The sequence below is a fragment of the Lissotriton helveticus genome, chromosome 12 (assembly GCF_964261635.1).
Source record: "Lissotriton helveticus chromosome 12, aLisHel1.1, whole genome shotgun sequence".
NCBI lineage: Eukaryota > Metazoa > Chordata > Amphibia > Caudata > Salamandridae > Lissotriton > Lissotriton helveticus.
In genome coordinates this window covers 634,831,810-634,855,687 of record NC_136073.1, presented here as the reverse complement: position 1 = coordinate 634,855,687, position 23,878 = coordinate 634,831,810, and the positions used below count along the sequence as shown (strand labels likewise).

The following is a 23,878-nucleotide window of genomic DNA, read 5'->3' as shown; positions in this document are numbered from 1 at the left end:
GTATGGGGACTCATGACAGAAGTTTGACACTGACCTTTCGCTTTCTATGTTAGTGGGGTTTAGGAGCTAGCTGCTGCTGACAGAAAGTCAAGTATTTGAAGAGCAGAACTCCTCGATGAATGCACTACAACTCCCCACCCGTATTCATGTGCGAAAATTAATTTGAAGCTGCCTTTGCCTGATTTGTAACTGTTGTGTTGATGCATTGATTTCTTATCATATAACATATTTCTTAGTGTCTATAATAAACTCGGAGCAGTAGATAATCCAGACATATCCCGTATAACAGATAACTAATAGTCAATGTCAAAATACTTTTTATCTTTAAACTCTTTTTATTGAAAAGCTCAAAAGACAGTACAATTGCATATGTGAATGCAAGCACTTCAGGGATACATTACAGTGGTTAAGAAGACAGATATGGGGTGGGACAGAATACAACATAGAGACAAGGGGAAGCCGCATCACCAGAGCACCACTTTTTAATCAGCTGAGGCCTCTTCAACTTCTACAGGGCCTATCATCTCTCCCCTGTAAGTTCGCCACAGAGCACACACCTCCCATTTTTTTATGCACCCTCTGCCCTTGTAGACTGTTCCCTCAACCCTCTGGCACCAATCGATGTCCTTTTCCTAGTCTGTAACAATAGCAAAATGTCCCTAAAGGAATCATTCATGTAACAACTTAAATATTTACCAGTGTCATATCCATGAACACTTAATTTGAGAAAATCACAGGAACTTAATAACAACCACAGTTTATCAAAAAGTCAATTTTAATACATATATTTTTGTTTTTTTGTCAATTGTTCTCCGGCAACACAAACTACCAATCGTTTCCAGATGGTATTAAGTGGTAGTCCATAGAACACCATTCGCATTACACATGGATTGTATAATTGACCATGTTCATGTGGTTATTACACAGGCTGATTAAGTCAACAACAAAACACATTTAGGTATTCAGGCAAAAACGGCGTTCATTCGTCGACGTTTCGGTCCCCGGTGGTCGTATGGATCCTTGGGACCATCTTCAGGACAAAATAGTTCCACAATAACATCTAATGCATAAAAACAACAACAATACTGAATGTCAATACCCTGTGACACAAAGAGAGACTGTACAATGCGCTCACACTAGGACAATAAGGGACTTCACCACACTACACAAAAACTTAACAAAACACTAATACAATTAAACTAACCCAAGTTACTTCCAAAAAGCCATCTACTGCACACATGTGCCAGTATACTTACATGTCTCAATTCTCAAATGATTCGCAATCTGTAACAGAGAGATGGTCAATAATGCCGGTTAATCCTAGGCACCAGTAAATACATTAGCCCCCAAACTGTCCCTTCTTACTGCGTGATACTCACGTAAAAACAAGCCAAACGGTCATCTATGAAAAAAGGGGCCAAAAAGCCACAATGAGTGCCCGTGCCAATTACAATCCGTCTGACCTCTACCATCACCAACACCACATGTGAGAGGGTGAATGGATACGTGAAAAAAAGGAAAAAAAAGTAACTGCCACTCACGTAATATTACTTCACAATGCGACCTGTGAAGTAAAATGTAGCACGCCATAAGTGTTCAAAGCCAATATCACGACTTTCCTGGCAGCATTATAAGGCATTGTGAGTGTGTGCTAAGTCTCATATTGCAATTATAACGGCACACCACTCGGGTATGACCTGCACCATATTACATCCTAAAACCTAAGACTTGCAACAGCTTAGAATGGCTTGCGAAGCTGAGCTAGCAAACTTTCTTTGACCAACTTAATACATGAGCCGGTGGAGGCGTTAACAAGGTCCTTATACAAGCCCAAATAGCATACCAAAGGCAAGACTTGCCAAACATCACTAGAGCATACAGAACGCATCGGCTTACCTCAATAACGGGGAACAACAGAGCTCAACCCGGGACGCCCGACACCACAGTTCTGGCTTCACCGACAACCCGCGTACGCTATGTTAAAAAGGTTGAAGGGTAGTGACGTCAGACTGGGAAGGAGCGCCGCCATCTTGTAGTGGAGAATAAGTCTCCCAGATAGCGCGATCCGAGTCAATAATAGAGGATGAATGGAAATGGTCAAATTGGAAAACACCGCTTGTGGAATGCCATACAACAACAATGCCAGAATGCCCGCATGCATGATCGAACAGCTTTACGCTAGAGAAATAATACGAATGCTATGTTATAATGGCCGCCATCTTGTAGTGGGTCGATTGATAAACCCACTTCCACACTGTGCGAGTGCACATGGTGTATTAAATCAATTCGCAAAATATCGTCAGAGTAGGGGGCCAAACCAGTACTATCTATGGGTCGCCCACCAATAGTGTTGAGGTGCTAAATTCTAATAACAAGACTAATAATAACGAACATGAGACCTACCATATCTTCGAAACAAATCAAACCAAACAATAGTGATCGAGAAATATGGGGGAACACGCCGTAGACATAATTCTGCGTGACTCCACCCAACAGATGGATAACAATGATCTGCCAAAAACCAATGAACCAAGAGCCAAGCGCTGGATATAATCCTAGTACTCAGCTGAGTACTATACCAATATACATCCAATTAATTAGTATATATTCAAATGAAAACCGACCATATTCCATATATGTAGGTGCTCCTCAACCCCAACTGAAAAAATCGGGACAAGAGCCTATATATAGTCACAAGGTCACCCCGCAACACTCAGCGGGGTGTGGGATTACTGTACCGATATCTTAATGAAAATCAGAGAAGGGGGTGGTAGAATTACCCCAGTAAGGCTAATGAGTGCCACTCAATCATAGAATTGAGTCCATTCTCCACAGTATTGCCAGATCAAATCCATCTATTCTCCTTCTGTGTGAGCAGCCTGTCAACACAATGTCTTCTCTTTGTGCCCTTTACAACTTCCAAGACAAACCATGTCATTTCTGATGGCAAATGTGCGAAATTGTTATAATGTTCCACCAAAGGGGCAGACGTCACATTGCAACGGATACGTGATTGGTGTTGTAGGATCCGTTTCCTGATTTCTTGGGTTGTTTTACCTATATACATTAGAGCACAAGGGCATTTTATGCAATAGATGACATTTTTTGTTAGACAATTTGAATGGTGTTTAAATATTATCCTTTTCCCATTCAGACAACAACTTTTCATCATCTCAGTAGTGGGAAAAGCCGCACAATTACCACAAGGATAATGACCCACAATCGGTGCTAGACCCCACAAGTTGGTAATTGAGCTCGGTGCAGGTTCCCTGTATGCTCTAACAAGGTGGTCCCGCAAGTTCCTACCCCACTTGAAGGCAAAACGTGGCATTTCCAATTGTGGTTCCACCTTTCTGATCAGATGCCAATTACGCTTTATGATTTTCCTGATCTAATGGGATTCGGTACCGAAGGTCATGACACAGGTAATCGGCTGTGCAATACTTGTGTCACCTGAATCCCGTTTGTCTTTGTTTAAAAGGGCTTGTCGGTCGTAGTACCATGCCCTTTTCATGGCGTGTTTTACAAGTCTATAGGGATATGATCTCATTACCAATTTGGATTGGAGGATCTTAGCTTCTCTAAAGTAATCCGCCCTTTTGGTACAGTTCCGTCTGATCCGAAGGAACTGACCAAAAGGGAGAATGTCACGTAGGTTGCGAGGGTGGTGACGGCTAAACTTTAACAAGGTATTTTTTGCTGTTGGCTTTGTGTATAGACTCATAGCAAGTACCCCCTCGTCATGTGAGATTTGTAAGTCCAGAAAACTTATGGAGTTCACATTGTGTTCCAATGTGAACTGTAGAAATGGATCACAGTTGTTCAGCCATGTGTGAAATTCTTCTAGTTTGGGTTGAGAACCCTCCCATACTATGCATATATCATCGATATATCGTAGGTAGTGCAATAGATTGGTGCCGAAAGGATTATTGTTGTAAATTACCCTTTCTTCAAAGGCAGCCACAAAAAAATTAGCTATACGTGGTGCGAAAATCGCACCCATGGCCACACCCTGGAGCTGGACATAAAAATCGCTGTTGAAGAGAAAGTAATTCTCCTCCAATGCAATTTTTGCGCACTCAATGATGAACCAAGTAGGAACTGGATGAGGACTTGGTCTTTGTTCCAACACATCATAAATGACTATAAGAGCCTCTTGAATCGGGATGCTCGTATATAGACTTTCAATGTCCATTGTGGCCAGAATATTATTAGAAGGGTTAAAAAATACACCCTCCAATTTTATGATGACATCTCTACTATCCTGAGCGAATTATTTTATTTCGCTCACATATGGTTTTATGAAGTAGTCAACATACTCAGCTAATGGTTGGAGTACCGATTGACACCCCGCCACAATAGGTCGTCCTGGGGGGTGTTGGCTGTTTTTATGTATTTTCGGCAGCGTATAAAACGCTGGGATACTGTAGTCATTTTTATTCAAAAATTGAAATTCCTTCTTACTCAGCCATAACCCATCTTGCCCCTTCGATGTCAGTTGAAAAATGGATTTGCGAATTCTGGGTGTAGGGTCCCCGCATAGTTTTTTATAGTGAACAGGGTTACCCAGTTGTTAAAGTATTTCTTGATCATAATCCGTTTTATTCTGTACGATGATCCCACCCCCTTTGTCTGCTGGCTTCACTATTAGGTCTTCACGTGCTGACAAGGATTTTTTTTGTAAAATTTATTTTTATTCAACTTTTGCAAGAAAAGGAAAGAGAGGTAGAGAAAGAAGGAGAGGAAAAGAAAAAAAAAAAAAAAAGAGAATCGTACAGGCGACAATTCTGCCAGAAGTCCCACACAGGGGAAGCTGTAAGAAGCACTCCAAGGTATAAACTGAATGTTTCAAGGCGGGGTGGCAGGACACGATAACAGAGTTCAGTTCGTAAGTCCAATGTCTGCCAATGAGTTCTAGGCGGAAAGCCGTGCGTGGCCTAACGGCCGGCAGATGAAGTAGCGTTGCAACTGATTCAGGAGACTATCATCCCCAGAGGCTGGGTAGCATCGCAACAAGTAACAAACCCCGTACCCAACAAATTCCCCCCTCCCCATCCCCCCCTGGTGGTGGCAACCATAACACTCACACTCAATACAAAGCTTCACAGGCATGCAGTCCGATTAAACCTGAAACAGGTGAAGTGCGCGGAACGTAGGTGGGCAGACCGCAGATGGTAGGCCTCGTGACAAGAATCGGACCAGAGGGCCCATCGGAACAGAAAGTTTTTAAAATTGCCCAGGAAGATGTCCGCCATTCTCTCCATGCTCAGTAGACCCCATAGTCTCGCGTGCCACAGTGATGCGGCCGGGGCATGTGGTTTCTTCCATGCTGCCGCCAGCGTAAGTTTAGCTGCCCCTAAGCAAAGCCACAAGATGCGTTTATCCGCCTTAGTTTGATGTTCCAACATCGGATCACGGAGGCCCAACAGGACATGGGCCATTGAGTCCGATATCGGATACCCCAAGATATCCTTGATGTGGGAAAGAATTTCAGCCCAGAAAGGGTGAAGGATCGGGCAGTCCCACCAGATGTAGCAGAAATCCCCCAGCAGGCCGCAACCCCTCCAGCACCTATCCGAAGAAGCAGGAAATATTCGGCGGAGCTTGGACGGGTAAAGATACCAATCGTGCATGGTCTTCAAGTGGGCCTCCCTAAGGCTCACCGAGTGATTGTGCGTCATGATGTCACTCCAAAGATGTTTCCACTCGTCGTCAGAGACGTCACGTCCCAGAAGGAGCTCCCAGTGTTCCATGTAGCGGGGGCGCGGAGAAACCGCAGTGGCCAGCAGTAGCCCGTATATGAAAGAGATCGTCCCCTTCATAGCGGAGGTGCGGAGTAGAAAGGACTCGAATGGAGAAGGCGGCCGGGTAGCGGCCTCGCACACCCCCGCCGACGTGGCCCAGTGGAGAAGTTGGTTGTGTCGAAAGCGCTCAGTGACCGGAACCCCATAGTCACGCATGCAATTGTGAAACGTCAGAGGAGCCACCCCATGGAACAGGTGTGTAAGTGCCCTACATCCTCCCTCTCTCCACAGCCTGAAGGGTCCCTCCAGCAATGCCGGCGGGAAGGCCGGGTTGAAGTGAATGGGGGTGAAGGGGGATGGAAACGAGGTCCAGCGGTCGTCGCCGGTAACCGTGTCCCACACCTTCAAGACCGTGCTAGTGGGAGTGCTAATGTAGGCGTTCTTCGGCCGGTCAACTTTGGGTTTCCAGATCAAGTCCCATATCGACCTCCCAGCCACACTCCTATCCATATGCAGCCAGTGTTTCTCCGACAGCTGCTGTGACCATTCCACTATCACACGCAGCTGCGCGGCCTTATAATATAAGAGCATGTCAGGGAACCCCACTCCTCCTTCCCTTCTTGGGCGCCGCAGCGTCGCGAAGGGGATAGGGGCCCGTCCACCTTGCCAGACAAATCTCAACATTAAGGTCTTTAAGCGCCGAAAGAAGTCCATCTCTATAGGAACGGGAAGGGCCTGGAAGAGATAGAGGAACTTAGGCAGATGGACCATCTTGAGGGCATGGATCCTGCCAAGCCATGACAGGAATTTCGGCTTCCACCGGTCAAGGTCTGCTCTCACCGCAGCCAGCAGCGGGGGGAAGTTAGCCGTGAACAAGGAGCCCACGGTGGAAGTCAGGCGGACTCCCAAGTATAATAAGGAGGCAGATGCCCACTGCAAATCCATGAGCAAGCGTACCCGCTCCACTTCCGCTGAGGGGAGAGTCAGGTTCAGTATGTACGACTTGTCAAAGTTGACCTTGAACCCTGCCGCTGCCTCAAATCTGGAAAGCACCTCCTGAACATGGGGCAGGGAATGGGCCGGATCTCCTAGGGACAATAGCACATCGTCCGCAAACAGGGAGATCTTGTGCTGCTCCCCCGTAAAGGGAAGGCCCTTGATTTGTTCCCTCTCCTGTATCGCAAGCGCCAGGGGCTCGATACTCAAGGCAAAGAGGAGAGGGGAGAGGGGACAACCCTGCCTCGTACCCCGGGAGTGGGGGAAGCAAGCAGACCGATGACCGTTGATCAGCAGCCTCGAGCTAGGGCTGCTGTAATTAGCCCGAATCATTGTGAGGAATTGGTGCGAAAAGCCAAAGGCAGTCAAAGTGCGAAACAGGAATCCCCAATCGACACGGTCGAACGCCTTCTCCGCATCCAACCCCACCAGTATCGCCGGAATGCGAAATCTGGAGGCCTTCTCTATCAAGTGCAGCACGCGCCGCAAGTTGTCATGCGTTTGCCGCCCCTTAATGAAACTGGACTGGTCCGGATGGATAATGGCTGGCATCAGATCTTGGAGCCGGCGGGCAATGATAGAGGAGTACATTTTAGCATCCACATTCAGGAGTGCTATCGGACGGTACGACGCGCATTGGGAGAGGTCCTTCCCTGGCTTGGGAATCACGGTTATCATGGCCTCGGCCATAGTACCAGAGGTTCCCCCAGTGGTCGCCATTTCGTTAAAAAGCGAGACCAGGCAATCAACCAGTTCAGTCGCAAACGATTGGTAGAAGAGAGCAGTATAGCCGTCCGGACCAGGAGTCTTGTTAGGCTTCAGGGCCTTAATAGCCTCTAGCACTTCCTCTCTGGAAAAGGGGGCCGTCAGCCGCTCATTCCACTCTTTCGAGACCTGCGGAATGGGGAGATCAGTTAGGAACGCGTCCTGAGCGCCCTGATCCAGAGAGTCACCCTCATATAGCGCAGCATAGAACCGGCCAAAAATGTCCGCCTTATCCTCGTCCCGATGTCGCACGGAACCCCCCCGGGTCCTGGATCCCCCCTATATATTCTTTCTCTCGTTTTTCACGGAGTTGACGGGCTAGATGCCGTCCCACCTTGTTCCCTTGCGAGTATGATACGCGCCGTAATCTCAGGAGGGTAAACTCCGCACGATTGGCGTACTGGGCCTTCAATTTCCCCCTGACAGACGTCAGCGGCCGGAGCGTCGCTCGAGAGGGATTCAACTTGTGCGCCCGTTCCAAGTTGTCGAGTTCCGCCTCCAATTTCTCCCTTTCCTCCCTCCGCAATCGGTTAAGGTTCGCGTTGAGGGCTATGCAGGTGCCCCTCAAGGAGGCCTTGCACGCGTCCCAAGTATTAAACATGGATGCGTCCGAAGTTGGGTTGAGAGTCAGGAGCTCCCTGATGGCCTTTCTAAGCTCCCAACACGAGGTATCATCCCTGACAAGCGCCGCTGGGAAGTACCATTTCCGAAAGCCATCCCCCTTCACTGACCACTGCAGCACGAGTACCAATAGGCTATGATCTGAGACAGAGAGCGGAAAAACCCTGGAGTCACGGACATCCCCCTTAAGTGCCCGGCTTAAAAAAATATGGTCTATGCGGGAGTAGGAATGGTGCACGTGGGAGAAGAATGTATAATCTCGGGTCTGGGTGTGCACGGTGCGCCAGCCATCTATCTGCCCCAGGTCGCCCATCCTATCTTTCGTTGCTGTGGAGAAGGCACCGGAATCCGTCCTCTGGGCACGGGAGCTGTCTAAGGATTTGTCCCACACCAAATTGAAATCACCCAAGGCAAACAAGTGTCCCTCCACAAAGTCCCCTACTTTATCTAACAAACCTTGCAGGAAGTTGTTCTGCTGAGCGTTAGGGACATACACCACCACAAACGTACACAGACGACCATAAAGCAACCCCTTGACCATCAACCATCGGCCGTCCTTATCACAACTCACTCCCACAGGTTGGAATTGGAGGGATGCCCGGAAAAGAAGAGCCACCCCCCTGTGCTTGGTAGAGGCAGAAGATCTATAGATGAGGGGGAATTGCCTATGCCGGAGCCGAAGCTCATCCTTGCGCGCCAGGTGGGTGTCCTGGAGGCCCACCACATCCAGGTGATGGTCTATCAAGTATTTCCAGATCCGTTGGCGTTTCTGCGGGGAGTTGAGACCCTTCACGTTCCACGTGCCTATGCTAAGAGGCATGAGGAGACATCAGACCCCACCTCTTCACAATCGCTAAAGCAACGCACCTCCACCCCTTCCACACCACAAACATCCCAGCCCCTCTTCCCCCATCAGGTCCTCTTCACACATACCCGACCAGTCCCTCCCTTCCCCGTCGTCCCCTCCCGCTCCCAATCCCACGAGTCCAACAGTCCCGGACCCAGAGCAGAAAGAGGGAGGTCTCAATCGGGGTACCACAGCCCAGAGTGCTACGAGCAAGGGGCACAGCATTCAAGCGCCAATGAATCGTTCTCCTAGGCAAAGTACTACATTTATCAGACATCCAGAAGTCACCACCACCACACAGCCCCCCCTTCCCCCACCCCAACCACCCCTCCCCCCATTCCCCCCCACAGAACTCCCCCCCCCACCCCAACACACCAAAAACCCATAGAACGAAACAAAACAATCCCAAAGGAGGCAGACCCTGAGTAGAATAGTCCGAAGGACTTCCCAAGGGCTGGGGTCGGGAACCAATCGTAGGGTCCCCCAGGGCCAGGGACCGGGGTGTCTTCTCAAAAAGTACAAACATACCCTCGGTACCTGAGTTCACGTGCCCCTCCGGCACCGGATGGCCAGCAGCCCGAGTTCAGGCTGCCCCGGAGCTCTGCTGGGAAGACATCACCGTCGCTGAAGCCACGGACGCCACCGCGTCCCCTCTCTCCTGCAGACTAGTCGTGCGGTCAGGCCGTCTGCGACCCGCCTCCGAGCCCACTCTGTGCCATGATGAGGATCGGCGCCGTCTCCGCGAGGGTAGGCTGCCAGATTCAGGTGCGGGGGACGTGTCATCTATGCCCAGAAGCTCCTTCGCCTCCTGGAGAGAACGGATCTGCGCCAACCTGTTTTGCCACCGAAAGACAATGCGGAAGGGATGACCCCATGAGTAGGAAATGTTATGTTCTTGCAGGTAGGCGGTCACCGGTCGAAACTCGCGTCTCTTTTGGAGTGTCGTGGCTGCCAGGTCCTGATAAAGCTGAGGGCGATGCTCTCGGAATTGCAGGGAAGGAATGTCCCGTGCCTTTCTCAGGATTCGTTCCTTTAGCTGGAAGTCATGCACGCAGACTAATATGTCTGGGGGCGGTCCACTCCCCCGCCTGGGCAGCCCCACCCTGTGGACCCTGTCCATCCTGATTTCTTGCAGATCCTCTTCGTCCAGTATTTGCAGGAAAAGTGCCTGCACATAGCCTCTAAGATCGCACTCTTCGCCGTCCCACGGCACCGCCCGTATCCGGATGTTGTTCCTGCGGGAACGGTTCTCCAGGTCTTCCGCGTGGGCCTGCATGGTCTAAGTTCTGCTCCATAAGCCGCAGCACGTCCTGCTGCAGTTGGTGGACATCGTTTGCCATGCTCAGGTCGTGATCCTCCAATGTAGCCACACGTTCTCCGATTCCATCGACATCCCTTCGCACTTCGCGGAGATCAGACGCTAGTTGAGTGCGAAGTTCCGAGATATCTTCCTTTATAGATGCGAAGAGTTCCGTCATGAAAGCCTTGGTTGCAGGGGCCTCATCATCCTTCTGCCCGGGCTAGGCACTAGGGCCAGGAGATGCTGGTGGCTGGGAACCCTTGGTCGGACCCTCCTTACCAGGCTTCCCTTTGCGCTGCGAGGTTGACATCGCCGCCGCTCTACTCCGTCAGGGAAGGAAGGCGGGAAGCACTGTGCAACAGTGCGGAACTCCGTCGAGACGATCGCAGCCGGTCGCAAGCGAGGACGCCGCCCCAGTGATCACAGATTATGCCAATGCCCCTTCAACAGATGCGGAGGATCCAGGCGGTATATGTCGTCTCCCCTCCGCGATTCCAGTATGTAGACGGGCCGGGACCCGGAAGAGACAGAGCGCCGCACACGGAGCTAATCCTCAGCCGCACATCCAACCAGGCGGCTACCAGTCGCCGATGCAGGGTGGCAGGCAACGGTCAAAGATCCTCCGTCCCAGACGGGGCCACTAGCTCAGGCTCAACCCTCCGTCGGGACCAGGTCCCGGTCTTTCAGTTGCACCTTCACCCCTTACAGTACTCCACAGCCACGCAGTGACCGTCTCCCCAAAGCGCAGCCTCTCAGCGCTCATGCAGCTCACTTCCTGTAGCTGGAGGGGACAAGGCGAACCCCCGGCGGCTTATCGCACCCTCATCGCCCTGCACGTGGCCCGGGGAGTCCTCAGGGGCACTCACGCTTCCAAGTCACCGGACACGACCCCCAGGGGACGCAGGAGCGTCCAGGAAGCCGAACAGGAGCCCGGGGAAGATGCTGAACAAAGCTATAAAGGGCCTGGCGCTGGAGGGACTGAAAACACGTCTTACTCCGCCGCCATCTTGGCCACGCCCCCGCTGACAAGGATTTTAAAGTGTCCATCTCATTCTTAGACAAATTAAATTTAACAATTTTTTTGTCCTGGAATAGTCTTTGGGCATTAGGTTGTTTGCTGGAAAAAATGTAGAAGGACATTTTAGCCCACTAGTATTGGCAGATCCACTTAGGGGTGTATTATGAAAGAATTCTTTTAGACGAATAGTTCGAAAGAACTTGTGAGTTTCGACCAACGTGGAGAACACATCGTTCCTGTTAGTCGGGACAAATGATAAGCCATGGCTAAGGACCTCGAACTCTTTTAAGTTTAGTTCATGAGAGGACAAATTAAAGATGGGAAAGTTTTCCATATTTGAATTTTCTCCAATTTCAGTCTGTACTAGTTGAGCAGGTGGAATTACCACTCGTAGTAATTGTTCCATGTCTGGCAAAACCCGGGGGTGTACTGATTGCAAAACCAGCCCCTTCTGGGGCTTCGTGATCGTCCTCTTTGTGGTGATTGGCCTCGTGCTAAAAAAGGCCCAGAGTTTGTACCCCTGTTAGGTCTAAAGGAAGGTCCTCTGCTGCTATTATCATCGGAGCTGGAGGAACCAGAATCTGAGAATGTGGTGTGTTTTGGTGCCCAGCTACCTTGATTGCCTGTATTTTGGAAAAAATATTTCTTTAAATATGGATATGTGCGTTCGCGATTATAGTTTTTTAAATCTTTCTGTAGCTTTTCAGTTTTTTTCAAGATGTTAATACGTTGGAAATCGGCTAATGTCTCGTCTAATTTAGTGAGAAAGTCATTAGCATCAGTGACTGAAGAATCCTTACGAATCTGTTTTTCCAAATCGGCAATTTCTGCTTTTAGTTTCTCAATAAGACGTAGCGCAGTTTCGATACTGAGCACCATCCAACTTCTTTAGCATTTGTTGGAGACAAAGCTAAACCCTGTTTTATATTGTTCGTCTTCCACAAAGATGCACGGGATGTTTCTCACCTGAAGACCAATAGGAATGATGTTGTTACCTAGACAGTCTCTTAAGAATTTGGCATGTAACTCTGTTCTAATAAGTTTTTTTTGTAGTCTTTCTAAGTTGTTACGTAATGTATTTTGTGGTGAATTGACAATGGGGTCTTGAGGACCTAACAATGAGGGACCGCCCGCAATTGTGCTGATATAATCGTCAGTATATGTAAGGGTTTCTTGTTCAGACATTTGAAACAACAATAAGTACAAAAAACAATAAGTGCAAGAAAACACAAATTATTTTAAAATATATGATGGCAAAGAGAGGGTCAAGAAATATACAGTAACAATAATGATATAAACAATACAAAAGTAAGCGTACAGTATATAATATAAAAAGTCCAGCTTTTCCTAGTCTGGCACTGAAGGGGAAAGGGACGCCCCCCATTCCTTATCAATATTACCCTTTGTGATCACCGTTGCTAAGACGAGCCATATAGTAATATACTTGGGCCAATCTGTCTCTCTCTTAATTATCAGTAGATGCCACTTTGCATCTAGCGGCACATCGGTACCCACCACCCTGGCTATAATTGTTGTAACTCTGCGCCAGTATTGCACAATTTTGTGACATTCCCACAGGATGTGGAAAAAGTGCCCTCACCGAGGCACCCTCGTCCTCTATGTTGCCCAGGTCGTCAATCCAGGCGGCTCTCAATGCTGCTAGTGGATCGGGCAGGTTATTCATGAGCTTCCGGTATATTGTTGAAATTGTTTTCTCTGGGATAGGGTCAATTAATAATCTGTCCTCCAGGGGTGAATAGTCAAGGAGGAGAGTATCTCCTTTTAACTCAGCAGGGCATGTCCGAGCCTCAAATAATGAAACCTCTGAGTCTCAACCAGCTCAAACTCCGTCTGTAGGTCCTCAAACAGAAGTGGGGCTCCATCCCTCCATACGGCTCCAAGTCTCTCTATTCCCATGGTCTTCCATTTTGTAAACCCTTGTAGCGAGGCCACCTCCATCAGTCCTGCACTAGACCACAATGGTGTTCTGCTGGTCAGTTTGTTATGCCAACCTAGGGCCCAATTGGCCTCTCTCCAGCATGAGACAACTACCGCTGTTTGTGGGGGCAACTTAGGATCATTCTGTCGCGAATAAAGTAGTGATTCACAATTCCCCTCCGGCATAACATCTTGGTCTGCCCTGTACATAGGCTCCTTCCCGTGTGAGTATACCCAGTCATTCACTACCAGCAGTTGCGATGCCCAGTAATAGTCATACATCTGGTATAGCCAGGCCCCCATCGTACGCTCCTCACTGCAGTTTATGTAACGCTATCCTGGGAGCCCCTGCCTGCCACAGCAATGCCCAGATATCTTGGGGAATCATTTTGAAAACTGTCGGCGGGACAGGGTATGGGATATTCTTCAGAATATATAGCAAGCGCAGCAGGGCCATCATCTTGAAAAGAGCCGCCCTGCCCGCTAAGGACAGTGTTAGGGTTTGCCAATGCTGCATGTCACTCTGGAGTCTCTCTAACTGGGGGCTGAGGTTTTTGTCTAGAAACAGCTGCTGATTTCGCACTACCTGGATTCTCAAGTATTTAAAACCCTCTGTAGCTATTGGAGCCGGACACGGCACCGGGAGTCTGGGTTGGTGCCAGTGGGAACACCACCGATTTAGCCCAGTTTATAGTATATTTCGAGTAGCTCCAAAATAAATCAAAGAGATGGAGCACTCTGGCAATTGAGAAGTAGGGTCTTGCGAGATACAACAAAAAATCATCAACATACAATGACATGCGATCCTCCCAGCCTCCCGGTGCTACAATACCCCAGATCATAGGGTCCCTCCCGATCCAGTGCGCCAAGGGCTCCAAGGCCAACACGAACAGAAGAGGGTACAAAGGGCACCCCTGTCTTGTGCCCGTCCGCAGGGGAAATTGTCGTGACAGCATGCCATTCACACGCCCCAGGGACACGGCTCCTGGTAAAGGAGTCTCATCTACCTGCAATAATTAGGGCCAAAACTCAACTTTGATAGTACGGAAAACAGATACAGCCATTTAATACTGTCAAAGGCTATGGATGCGTCAAGCGCCATCAGCGCGGTTTGCGGACCAGAGGGGTCCCGTGTCGTATGTAGCACTCCATATAGCCTATGGAAATTATGTCGGGTGCTTCTGTATGGCATAAATCCAAACTGATCTCTATGGACTACGTTGGCGATAATCGGTAACAGTCGATTAGCTAGGGTCTTGGCTAAGATCTTGACTTCGACGTTGAGGAGGGTAATCGGCCTGTAAGAGCTACAACTGTCAGGGGGTCTCCCGTGTTTGTGTATTACCACAATGGTAGCCACCTGTTGATCTGCTGGTAACTGTCCTTCAGCTTGCCTCTCCTGCAGCATATTGCGTAGTGGCACCACTATTTTGGAGGCCAGGCCTTTGCATAACTCGACAGGAAGCCCATTGGGGCCAACCGCCTTTCCCACATTCTAGGATCCCAATGCCTTCGACAACTCGTCTTCCGTTATCTCTGCTTCCAAAGCCGTCCTGTCGTCCTCAGGGACCCCCGGCAATGAAAAATCACTCAGGAACTCAACACAGTCCCTTTCAGATCTCGTGCTGACAGGCGCATAAACACCTTCATAGTATGACGCAAACACCTCTGCTACCTCTACGCTGTCTACACGGCAAATGCCATCTCCATCTTGGATGGACGCCACCCATGATTTCTCTCTGTCGTGCTTCTCAAGCCATGCCAATAAGCTGGATGCCTTGTCTCCAACATCGGAAAGGCAATGTTGCACTGCCAGCGCATGTGCCCTTGCTGCCTTCTCCACCGCTACTCTAAATTCATGCTGACGTGGGGCCAAAGTATGCCGTGAGTCTGCGTCCCCCAGCGTTGCCGCTCTCTGTTCTGCCGGAAGCGCTTCGTGTTCTAAGGATTTTATGTGTCGCACTTCTCTCTTTTTTTGGGCCCCTACAAGTGCCTGTCCCCTAAGCACGGTCTTATACCCCTCCCACAGTGTCCGGTGCGAGTCTACTGTGCCTACATTTTCCTGGAAGTACCAATCCGTACCCTCTCGCAAGTTTTCCCTCAGCTTATGTTCTTTCAATCTCCACGGGTCTATCTTCTGGAACGCCTCTTTATTGACATATGACCCCTGAACCTTGGCACATACTGGGGAATGATCAGAGATGCCCCGGGCCATATGTTAGGCAGCTAAGAATTCTCCCACCCTGTCGCCCTGTGTGAGTAAATAATCAAGTCTAGAAAACAAACCGTGGCGCCCCGAATAGTATGTGTACTGTTGCTGTGGGGGGTGCTGCGCCCTCCATATGCCCACTAAACCCAGAGCAGAAAGGAATCCCAGGAGATGCCACTCACCCCCTTGTCCTAATGAAGCACGCGAGCGATCCAGATCTGGATCTAAAACTGCATTGGCATCGCCCCTAGCCAGAAGCGTATCCTTTGGGAGCCCTATGAGGATTTATTTTGCTAATCGTTGGGAAAGTAATCTTCTGTAAACGCGGAGGAGCATAGAAAGAGCAGAAGTTTATCTTCCGTCCCTCCCACAGCCTCGCAACAGCCAGCGTTGTCGGACCAGACTCTCTCCACAATAAGCAGGTCAGCTGACCGCAGCAGGATCCCCACCCCTCGTGCGTCAGATGTGTACCCAGAATGGTCCAACAGCCGATAGCCGAAGTGATCCTTTAATGTGCGTCTCCTGCATCAGTACAACATCCGGGGTATGTCATTTAATATATTGGAGGACGAGAGTGCGTTTGATTTTGTTCCCCAAACCATTTACATTCCAGGACCAGGCCGTGAGCTGCGTCGGACTCTTCTTTGTCCTAGCCATGGAACCCTAAGTGTGGTCCACATCTCACTCCCTCCACCCCATCCCTCCTGTCCATGCATGCACATAATCTGTCTTTTAGTCTTGAGCTAGGAACAAAGAAACAAAAAAGAAGACAAACCCAACAATATCCCAACCCCCCCTCCCTGCAACCCTGCTTGATGAGTAGAGAACCTCCCACCTCCCCAACATGCAGAGTGCCTGTCTCCCTAACCGAGTAATTGTAACGAGTACTGTGGGGTACGCGTCAGCCTCCAGCTACCTGTTGCTTAAAACAACATTCGGATGATCAATGCCCCAATAGATATCATGGGAGTCCCTCTGCACCAGTGTCTCTAGTCCAATGTCTCACGGCTGTCCCCGCAGTATAGTCTCTGCAACTGTTCTCCAGAGCCTCAGTTCAATGGTTCGGTTGCCCACCACAACCTCAGCAAACTCACTCCCTCGATTACCAACATAGTATCCCATTGGTGATCACTTATCTGGTCACTGTTGCTGGGTCGGGCGTCAGCTTCCAGGTCTTCACCTCTCTTCTCGCCATCTCGCTCTTTGGGGACATGTTGTTGGGCTCTGCCCCCTTTTCGCCTGACCGTTCTCCAGCATTCCAGCCAGTCGTTCGCCTCTTCTGGCGCGGTGAAGAAGAAGGTCTTACCCTCTGAAATGATTTTCAGCTTGGCAGGAAATAGCATCATATATTTGATATTCTGTTCGTGTAGGGCTCGTTTCACTGCATTGAAGGTTCTCCTTTGTCGTTCCTGGAGTGTGAAATCCGGGAACAATCGAATCGTTGCATTTAGTACTGTAGATCTGTGTTGGCGCGCCGTCTGTAAAATGACGTCTCTGTAGTTGAGCAGGCACGTAATTATCGTGCAGGGGGGAGCTCCCGGTTTAGGCCTCGGCCCCAGGCCTGGTGGGACCCCTCAATCGAGAAGAGGCGTTTCGGCTTCAGCACCTTTAAAGTCAGGTCCTCCAAAAAGAGGTCCACCGATGGCCCCTCCATGCCCTCAGGCACACCCACCACGCGTATGTTGTTGTGTCGGGCTCCACCCTCATGGTCATCCAGCCGGGTCAGAATATCAGTCTAGTTTCTGGTTCATTTCAGGACCTGTTCCTCTAGTCGTTTCAACTTGATTGTAGTCCATCAATGTTGGCCGCCTTACAGAAATCTGCTATGAGCAGGTTGAACACTTCAGTGACAGAGTCCAGTTTTGGCTCCAAGGTCCCTCGGAGCTCCTTTATCGCATGTAGTATATCCTTCAGCGAAGGGTCCTGGGCTGGATATTCTCTGTCTTGTCCCGGAGCTCCCCCTGTGGCGCCTTCCTCACGGCCCATGGCGACAGTGTATTTGTCTATGTGGTTGGCTTGGCCCGGGCCCACACCTTTCGTGCGCCCCATCCAGTGGACTTTCAATGGTATCTCTAGGCTCGCCCCTGCCTCAGTTGCGCTGGGATGGTCCAACGATCACCTACACCACTGTTGTACAGGCGGGGAGAGGGCTTCTTCGTAGAACACTTCAGGGCACCCAACGGCGACACCCCCAGCACCGGGGTCCGGTCAGACTGCTCGCCTCTGACACCTCCTTAGGTGGTCAATCGGTGGTTGGACACGCACAGCCTGTGTTTACTGGGTATAGCTGATGTTAGTGGTTGTCGCGTGCATACAGGGCTTCTCTGTCTGAACCAAACAGAGTTGAACGAAATTCAGTCTGAAAGCAACCCCTAATGAGGGGCTGTCCCCCGTTGCACAGCGTGGAAACACTGAATGAGTGTTCACAATTAATCACAAGTCGTTCATGTGAATTTATAACATAAATCCTTTAATGGTCATTTTGATTCCATGACCTAGATATTCTTGATATATATATTCAACAGTTTTTTCAAAGAGTCTCAAGATTCCATTTCCATCAATACTGACAATCACATGGTGTAAGATGATCCCAATGCATTTCGGGCATCAGCATTGCCCTTCATCAGGGGATATATCTATAAACAAAAACAATGAACCCAGGTCTTAAACAGGTACAAATCTTGGTCTGCTACATGAATCATAGTATTACAATTCGGTTATGGTTATAGAAGATGATATCCTTTTAGGGCTACGAATCTGACAATGAAAGACCGAAGCATACTGAGGAAATTGGCTAATAATCCTTCCATCACCTGTCAAAACGCGGATAAAGGCGGTGCCCTTGTGATTATGGACACCAGTTATTATCATAACCAGGTGACATTACATGTTTCTGATTTCAGCACCTATGTACAACTGGAGGAAGATCCCACCCAAGAATTTGCATCCATACTCATGAAGATAATCCAAAGTGCAACTGAGAGAGGTACCATAACCGAGAGAGCAAAGAAGTTCCTCATTCAAGAAAATCCCAAGGCACCCTCCCTATATATGTTGCCCAAGATACACGGCGGGCTTCTGGGGCCCAATGCAGTTTCCTCTGCCGCGTTGTAATTAGACACAATCCGATAGGCACCCCCGCTGACCAAACTTACTGTCTCTGTGGGGTCATGGTACTCCCGCTTCAGTGTTTCCTCCCGAGCTCCCAGGGCAGGCTTAGTCACATTCCGCAGGCGCTTCACTCTTTCAATTGCACCCGCGGCTGCTAATGCACCATCAATTGTCCAGGCGGGCGCCATGCACAGGGAGGGGAGGGGGACCCCTCGCTCGCCCAAGCAGCAGCACTCACTGTTGTACCCAGGTCGCGGGCCACTCTCTGCTGACTCCACCGGGCCGCTCACCAAATTCTGCATGCCAGCCGGGTCTGTTGCACACTAAGCTGCGTCCCTATGCGTCACGATCGTCGCGTCCTGCTGCTCATGTGGCTGCCTGTAGGGGAGGGGGCCACGCATGTGCCACTCCACACGTGGCCACCCACCCAACTGACAGCCCTCGGTAATCAACGCCGGCGGATCACAGCAATGCCGGCTCTGCAGCAGTCAGGCCCGACGGGGCGGTGCCATTTTGCCTGCGCCCGCTCCCGCTGCCTGGAACTCGCCGGAGAGCTCCCCCCCAAGCTCCCGGCCCTCTTGGCTTCACCGAGAGTTTACCAAATTGTGGATAATGGCGAATTCAATGGTGCGAGCACTCCGTGGCTAACACAGCTCTATAGACTTGTGGCCATCTTAGCCGGCTGCTGGCCACACCCCAACGTCTAAATACTTGTGCGTTTAAGCGATGTGAAAAAAAGTAATACGTTATTTTCCAACTATGTTCAGCTGTCTTTATTTTTATATTGCATGACTAAATTATGCATAATTTTCTATCTTAGGTTTTTTTGCCTCATGATCCATTTTCTAGAAATTATTTTTCCCAGACTAAATTTAGTTGATGGTGTGCACTTTAATTTTCACTTCATTTCGCTGGTCCCTCTCTTTGAAGCCACATCAGTTCTCGCACAGTGCTAGGTAAATACATTCTAGACCAGCTTCCTTGATTTCAATTCTCATGGCTCATCCCACCTCCGTTACAGCAGCGGGTCACACTTAGAAGATTAGTACCTTTCGTAACTTCCCTTCTCCTTTCAGAGACTCATACTGAAGCGTTACTGCAGCTGGCTTGAAGTGTGCCTCTTTCTGAAGGAAAGGGCGTACAACTGCCAGAAGTAATTGTGAGGTGAAAATTCAAATCTTTGGATCCCCGAGCATCACCATTTTGGTGCACTGCAAAACTTACTCAATTGTCTTAAGTATAAAGTTTACTTTTTACATTAAGGATTGCAGAGAGCTGTTGTGAACATCATGCATCTGGTTTGATGCGTTTTTCCCAAAATTGACAAGATAACGGTCCCAAGCCTGGAAAATTAGGATTATTTCCCCTAGCCCCATTGACATTCTTCAAGTACAAGGGGCCTGCTTCCATCTTCCATTCCAGTGCACCTTTGGGCCAGTATTGATATGAACTCAGTTTTTCTCCTTTAATTTCACGGATCACTCTTACTTTGAGCTGCTTCAGCTCCCATTGGAATTCATTAGGCTCTGTGAACAATCTGCTTCCTCTCATGTCCATGCCAGAACTTTCAGTGTACCGACCACCACATTATTCACCGCCCACAGATCTCATTAAACACGTGGTAACTTCAGATTGTCGCCTACAGGCTCTGACCCCTAACTTCTAAGTGGTACCCCTACATCTTCCGAAGTTCTTTGAAGTTTTCCTTTTCCAAATTTCTACCCATCTGACTATAAACGTTTCTTTCTTTGGCAACAGCTCTCACCTCTATCTATTCACCATGCCACATAATTCCACTACACACATACACCACACAATATCACCCTACACAATTCCACAACTAACAATTTCAATCCAACCCACTTAATTCCACTCCACACCACATACATCCACAACACTCCAAACAAAAACACATAGGTAAAAAACATTACCATTTACAACGCCAATAGCTCTAACTCTCGCAAAGGCGAGACCTATTGCATTACAAATGCTTGTTATTTCTGCATCCCTATATTGGTCATGTTATTCATGTACTTCTTTTACCTTCATTGCCAGTTTTGTAAATGTGGCTCATTCTTTACAACTTGTGTATCTCCTCATAACCTTGTGCCAAGAAATTATGATATATGTCATAACTGTTGGACATTTAACTTAATTTCTGCAGGAGCACGCAATTAGGGTAAGAGCAATTTTTTAGCCTAAGTGCTGGTCTTTATGCTATTAGAAATCAGTAGTGCTTCCAGCTGGATCACCTAATTCCTTTACTCATCACATTAAACTGCCTGTGGAGTGGTTCACATGCCTCTCTCTTCGGTACTGGAGCTTAACCCCTTGATCAGACTTGACTATAGTTGAGTTTCATAAACCGGTGTTGTATTATGGTAATTGTTACTGGCCTAAAAAATTAACAACTGTCAATGAGGTAATGTACAACTTGTTTGTTTAAGTATATGCACATGCACTTTATGTTTTTGTGTTTTTATACTCCAGGATATTCTCTTATTACACCGCCAGCTTCTTTCAACATAAAAGAAGATGTAAATACTTACTCTATGGACCAACAGAGATCGGAAAGAAGAGGAAGCTTTATTAAAGTTATAGGTTAGTTGGGAGCGGCTACACAGTAGGAATTTAATGGACATTACATCAGTACATTTCTATATTATACAGACAAGATGATTGTTATTGTCATGTTGATCTTTTCATGCAGTTTCATAATGGATCACAACATTTGCTTTACTGTGTCTCAGGGTTATAGCTATACTACCTCCTACAAACGTCCCTTCCGCGGCTCCGTGGTATGTGAGAATTAGGGAGATCTCAGAATTTATACTCCTCTCCTTAATTGCCTGTGTGTTCCCACCTCTCTCAAGGTGTACGTGTGTAGCGGGATGTGCCCCTAATCAGCATCGGTTCCGGTGAGCCACAAACCCGGAACTGAAAGCGGCGGTAAGGCTAGACTGCTTCCTCAACAGACTGCTGCTGCGCTGTGCAGAACCACGCCCGCTTGTGTTGACACGCCCAGTAAAGTGCGCGTCATGCGGGCAACGCAGTTGTGGAACTAGACCGCTTAATCATCAACTGCCTGCGGTTGCACTGTGCGCGGCCCAAACTGTTTGAAGTGAAGCGCCCGGCTCGGTGTGCGTAATGCAGGCCCTATTGTTGATCCCCCTATGTAAGCAAAGTGAAAGAGGGGGAAGAACACCGCTGGTGTCCTTTACACTGCTTTAGGGGCTAAGCAAGCATAATTAGTCGCTTGAAGTCTGGTTTTGGGAAAAAAAAGGTTTGCCAATTCAAAGTAAATACAGAAAACTGCACAAGGGGATAAAGTCTATCAGCTAAACCCCTAAGCCTCAATGGGTTTACGTGGCTGTAGGATGTATGAGGTAGATAATGTATACCAAGGAGCTAAGTAATACCTGGTACCCACATCTCACTTCAATGCACAGAAAGGGTGGGGGTTATCCAATGGTTACTTTGCTTAGGTGAACTGGTTCCAAGGGATATTATCGTTAAGTCCAGTGACATTAGTGCCCAGGCGGAACAGCCAGCACTGTTCCATTTCTAAGAGGCCAATTTCTGATGGTAATTGCTCTATGAATGTCCACTGTAGGTCATTTACTCTGTAGATTTCAGACAAGTAATGTGACACAATTTTCTTGGTGCTTTTTTTAACATCGGACATTGCTTTTATGTTTGCCGATTCTGATTTTGGCTGGTCATGATGTCATGCCAATGTACTCGAGCCCACAGGGGCACGTGATCATGTACACGAAGTTCCGGCTGTTACAGTTGGTGAACTTCTTCTGCTCCCACTCACTCCCATTCCTGAATTTGACCCATCTACATTTTTGGTTAGGTGACATGCGACCGTCTAATACTGTCTATACATAAGGAATATTATTTGTAGAATTGATGTATAAAGTAGCCAAATGTGCCTACTATGGTCAAATGGACTGGAACAAGGTAATACCTTAAATGTCAATCTGTAAAAGAACACAAAAGTACAAATGGAGCATTAGATCTTTGGAAACACTCTGGACGTGAAGATCTTGACCTCATGTATAGACGGTATTAGACTGTCGCAGGTGAGTAGGGTAGGGATCTGTGCACCCGTCCTGAAGAAGAAGCTTGAGGCTTCGAAACATGGCGACACACACAGGAGGTTCTGTACATTAAATAAACCAAACTTCCACCTCACCATTTTTAACAACACCAGCATGGAGGTATATTAAAATTATTTTTACTCCTCACTTGCCAGGTATTTTTTAATAACTCACTCACCATCCACTCCTGACCCTACCACTCACAACCCTCTCACACTACACAGTGATTACATCAGTGCTCCCGCGTACCCGCCGGTTAGTAGCGGGATGTGAAGAGCCCTATGATGAAGCATGACACCAAGGGCCCTTTTGGTGTGTGAGGGGTATTTAAAGAACACAAAGTGCTTCCCACCATTGTAGTAAACACATCCAACCCCAGACCATTTTCCGTAGATCTGTTAGATTCCTATTTTCACATTTCAATTCACATCAAACACAGGCAGTATCTACTATTCACGGTGCGCGGCGCAACTACCAATTGAAGGTGTTACCCTTCGGCCTCAGATCCACGCCAAGTGTATTCCCAAAATGTATGGCGCCGATCGTAGGCACTTGAGACAGCAAGGCCACCAGATATATCCGTATCTGGACGACTGTCTCATAAAAGGTGCATCGTTCAAGGAAGCATGACAAGAATGCTGCATGGTTTTATTCCAAAATTTGGGACTGGAGATCAACATGGAAAAGTCTTCCCTCGTTCCAGCGCAGTCGCTCCAGTTTCTAGGAACCAAATTACAAACTCAAAAAGCAAAAGCCTACCCCTCGGAAGAGCGCACGCAAAAAATAATGAAGCTGACAGCACGAATAAAAGCAAAAAGGTTCACTTCAGTAAGAATCTTCAAATCATTGCTTGGAATGATATCATCCTGCATTCCATTAGTCCCCAATTGTCGACTTCGCATGCGGCCGCTGCAAGAACTACTCGACAAGCAATGGGTACAAGCCTGAGGATCGAATTACTATCAACTACGCCAAAAAACTCCTGTGATTCTGGGCAAATCACTTAATCTCCCCGTGCCTAAAATGAATGCGTGTCCTCATGTAACGTAACTGGTGCTATGTAAAGCGCTCTGATACCTGATTCAGTTCGGGTCTAGTTCGCGCTATATAAAACTCTGGAAAAAACAAAAAAACAAAAAAAAAAACCTCAGATCAGAAAAGCACTGTCATGGTGGGGCATCAGGGACAACCTATCAAAAGGTCTACTTTCGAACCCCAATCTC

General features: G+C 48.3%; 1 protein-coding gene across 7 annotated transcripts in view; it reads left to right on the top strand.

Moving 5' to 3' along the window:
- The window catches only part of LOC144799973 (butyrophilin subfamily 2 member A1-like), a 683,081-nt gene that overhangs the window by 489,831 nt on the left and 169,372 nt on the right, over positions 1-23,878 (top strand). For all 7 annotated transcript variants that reach the window (XM_078671629.1, XM_078671626.1, XM_078671625.1 and 4 more), the window contains one exon: positions 21,040-21,150. In XM_078671629.1, the coding sequence (XP_078527755.1) occupies positions 21,040-21,150 (111 nt within the window). The remainder of the gene's footprint in view (positions 1-21,039; positions 21,151-23,878) is intronic.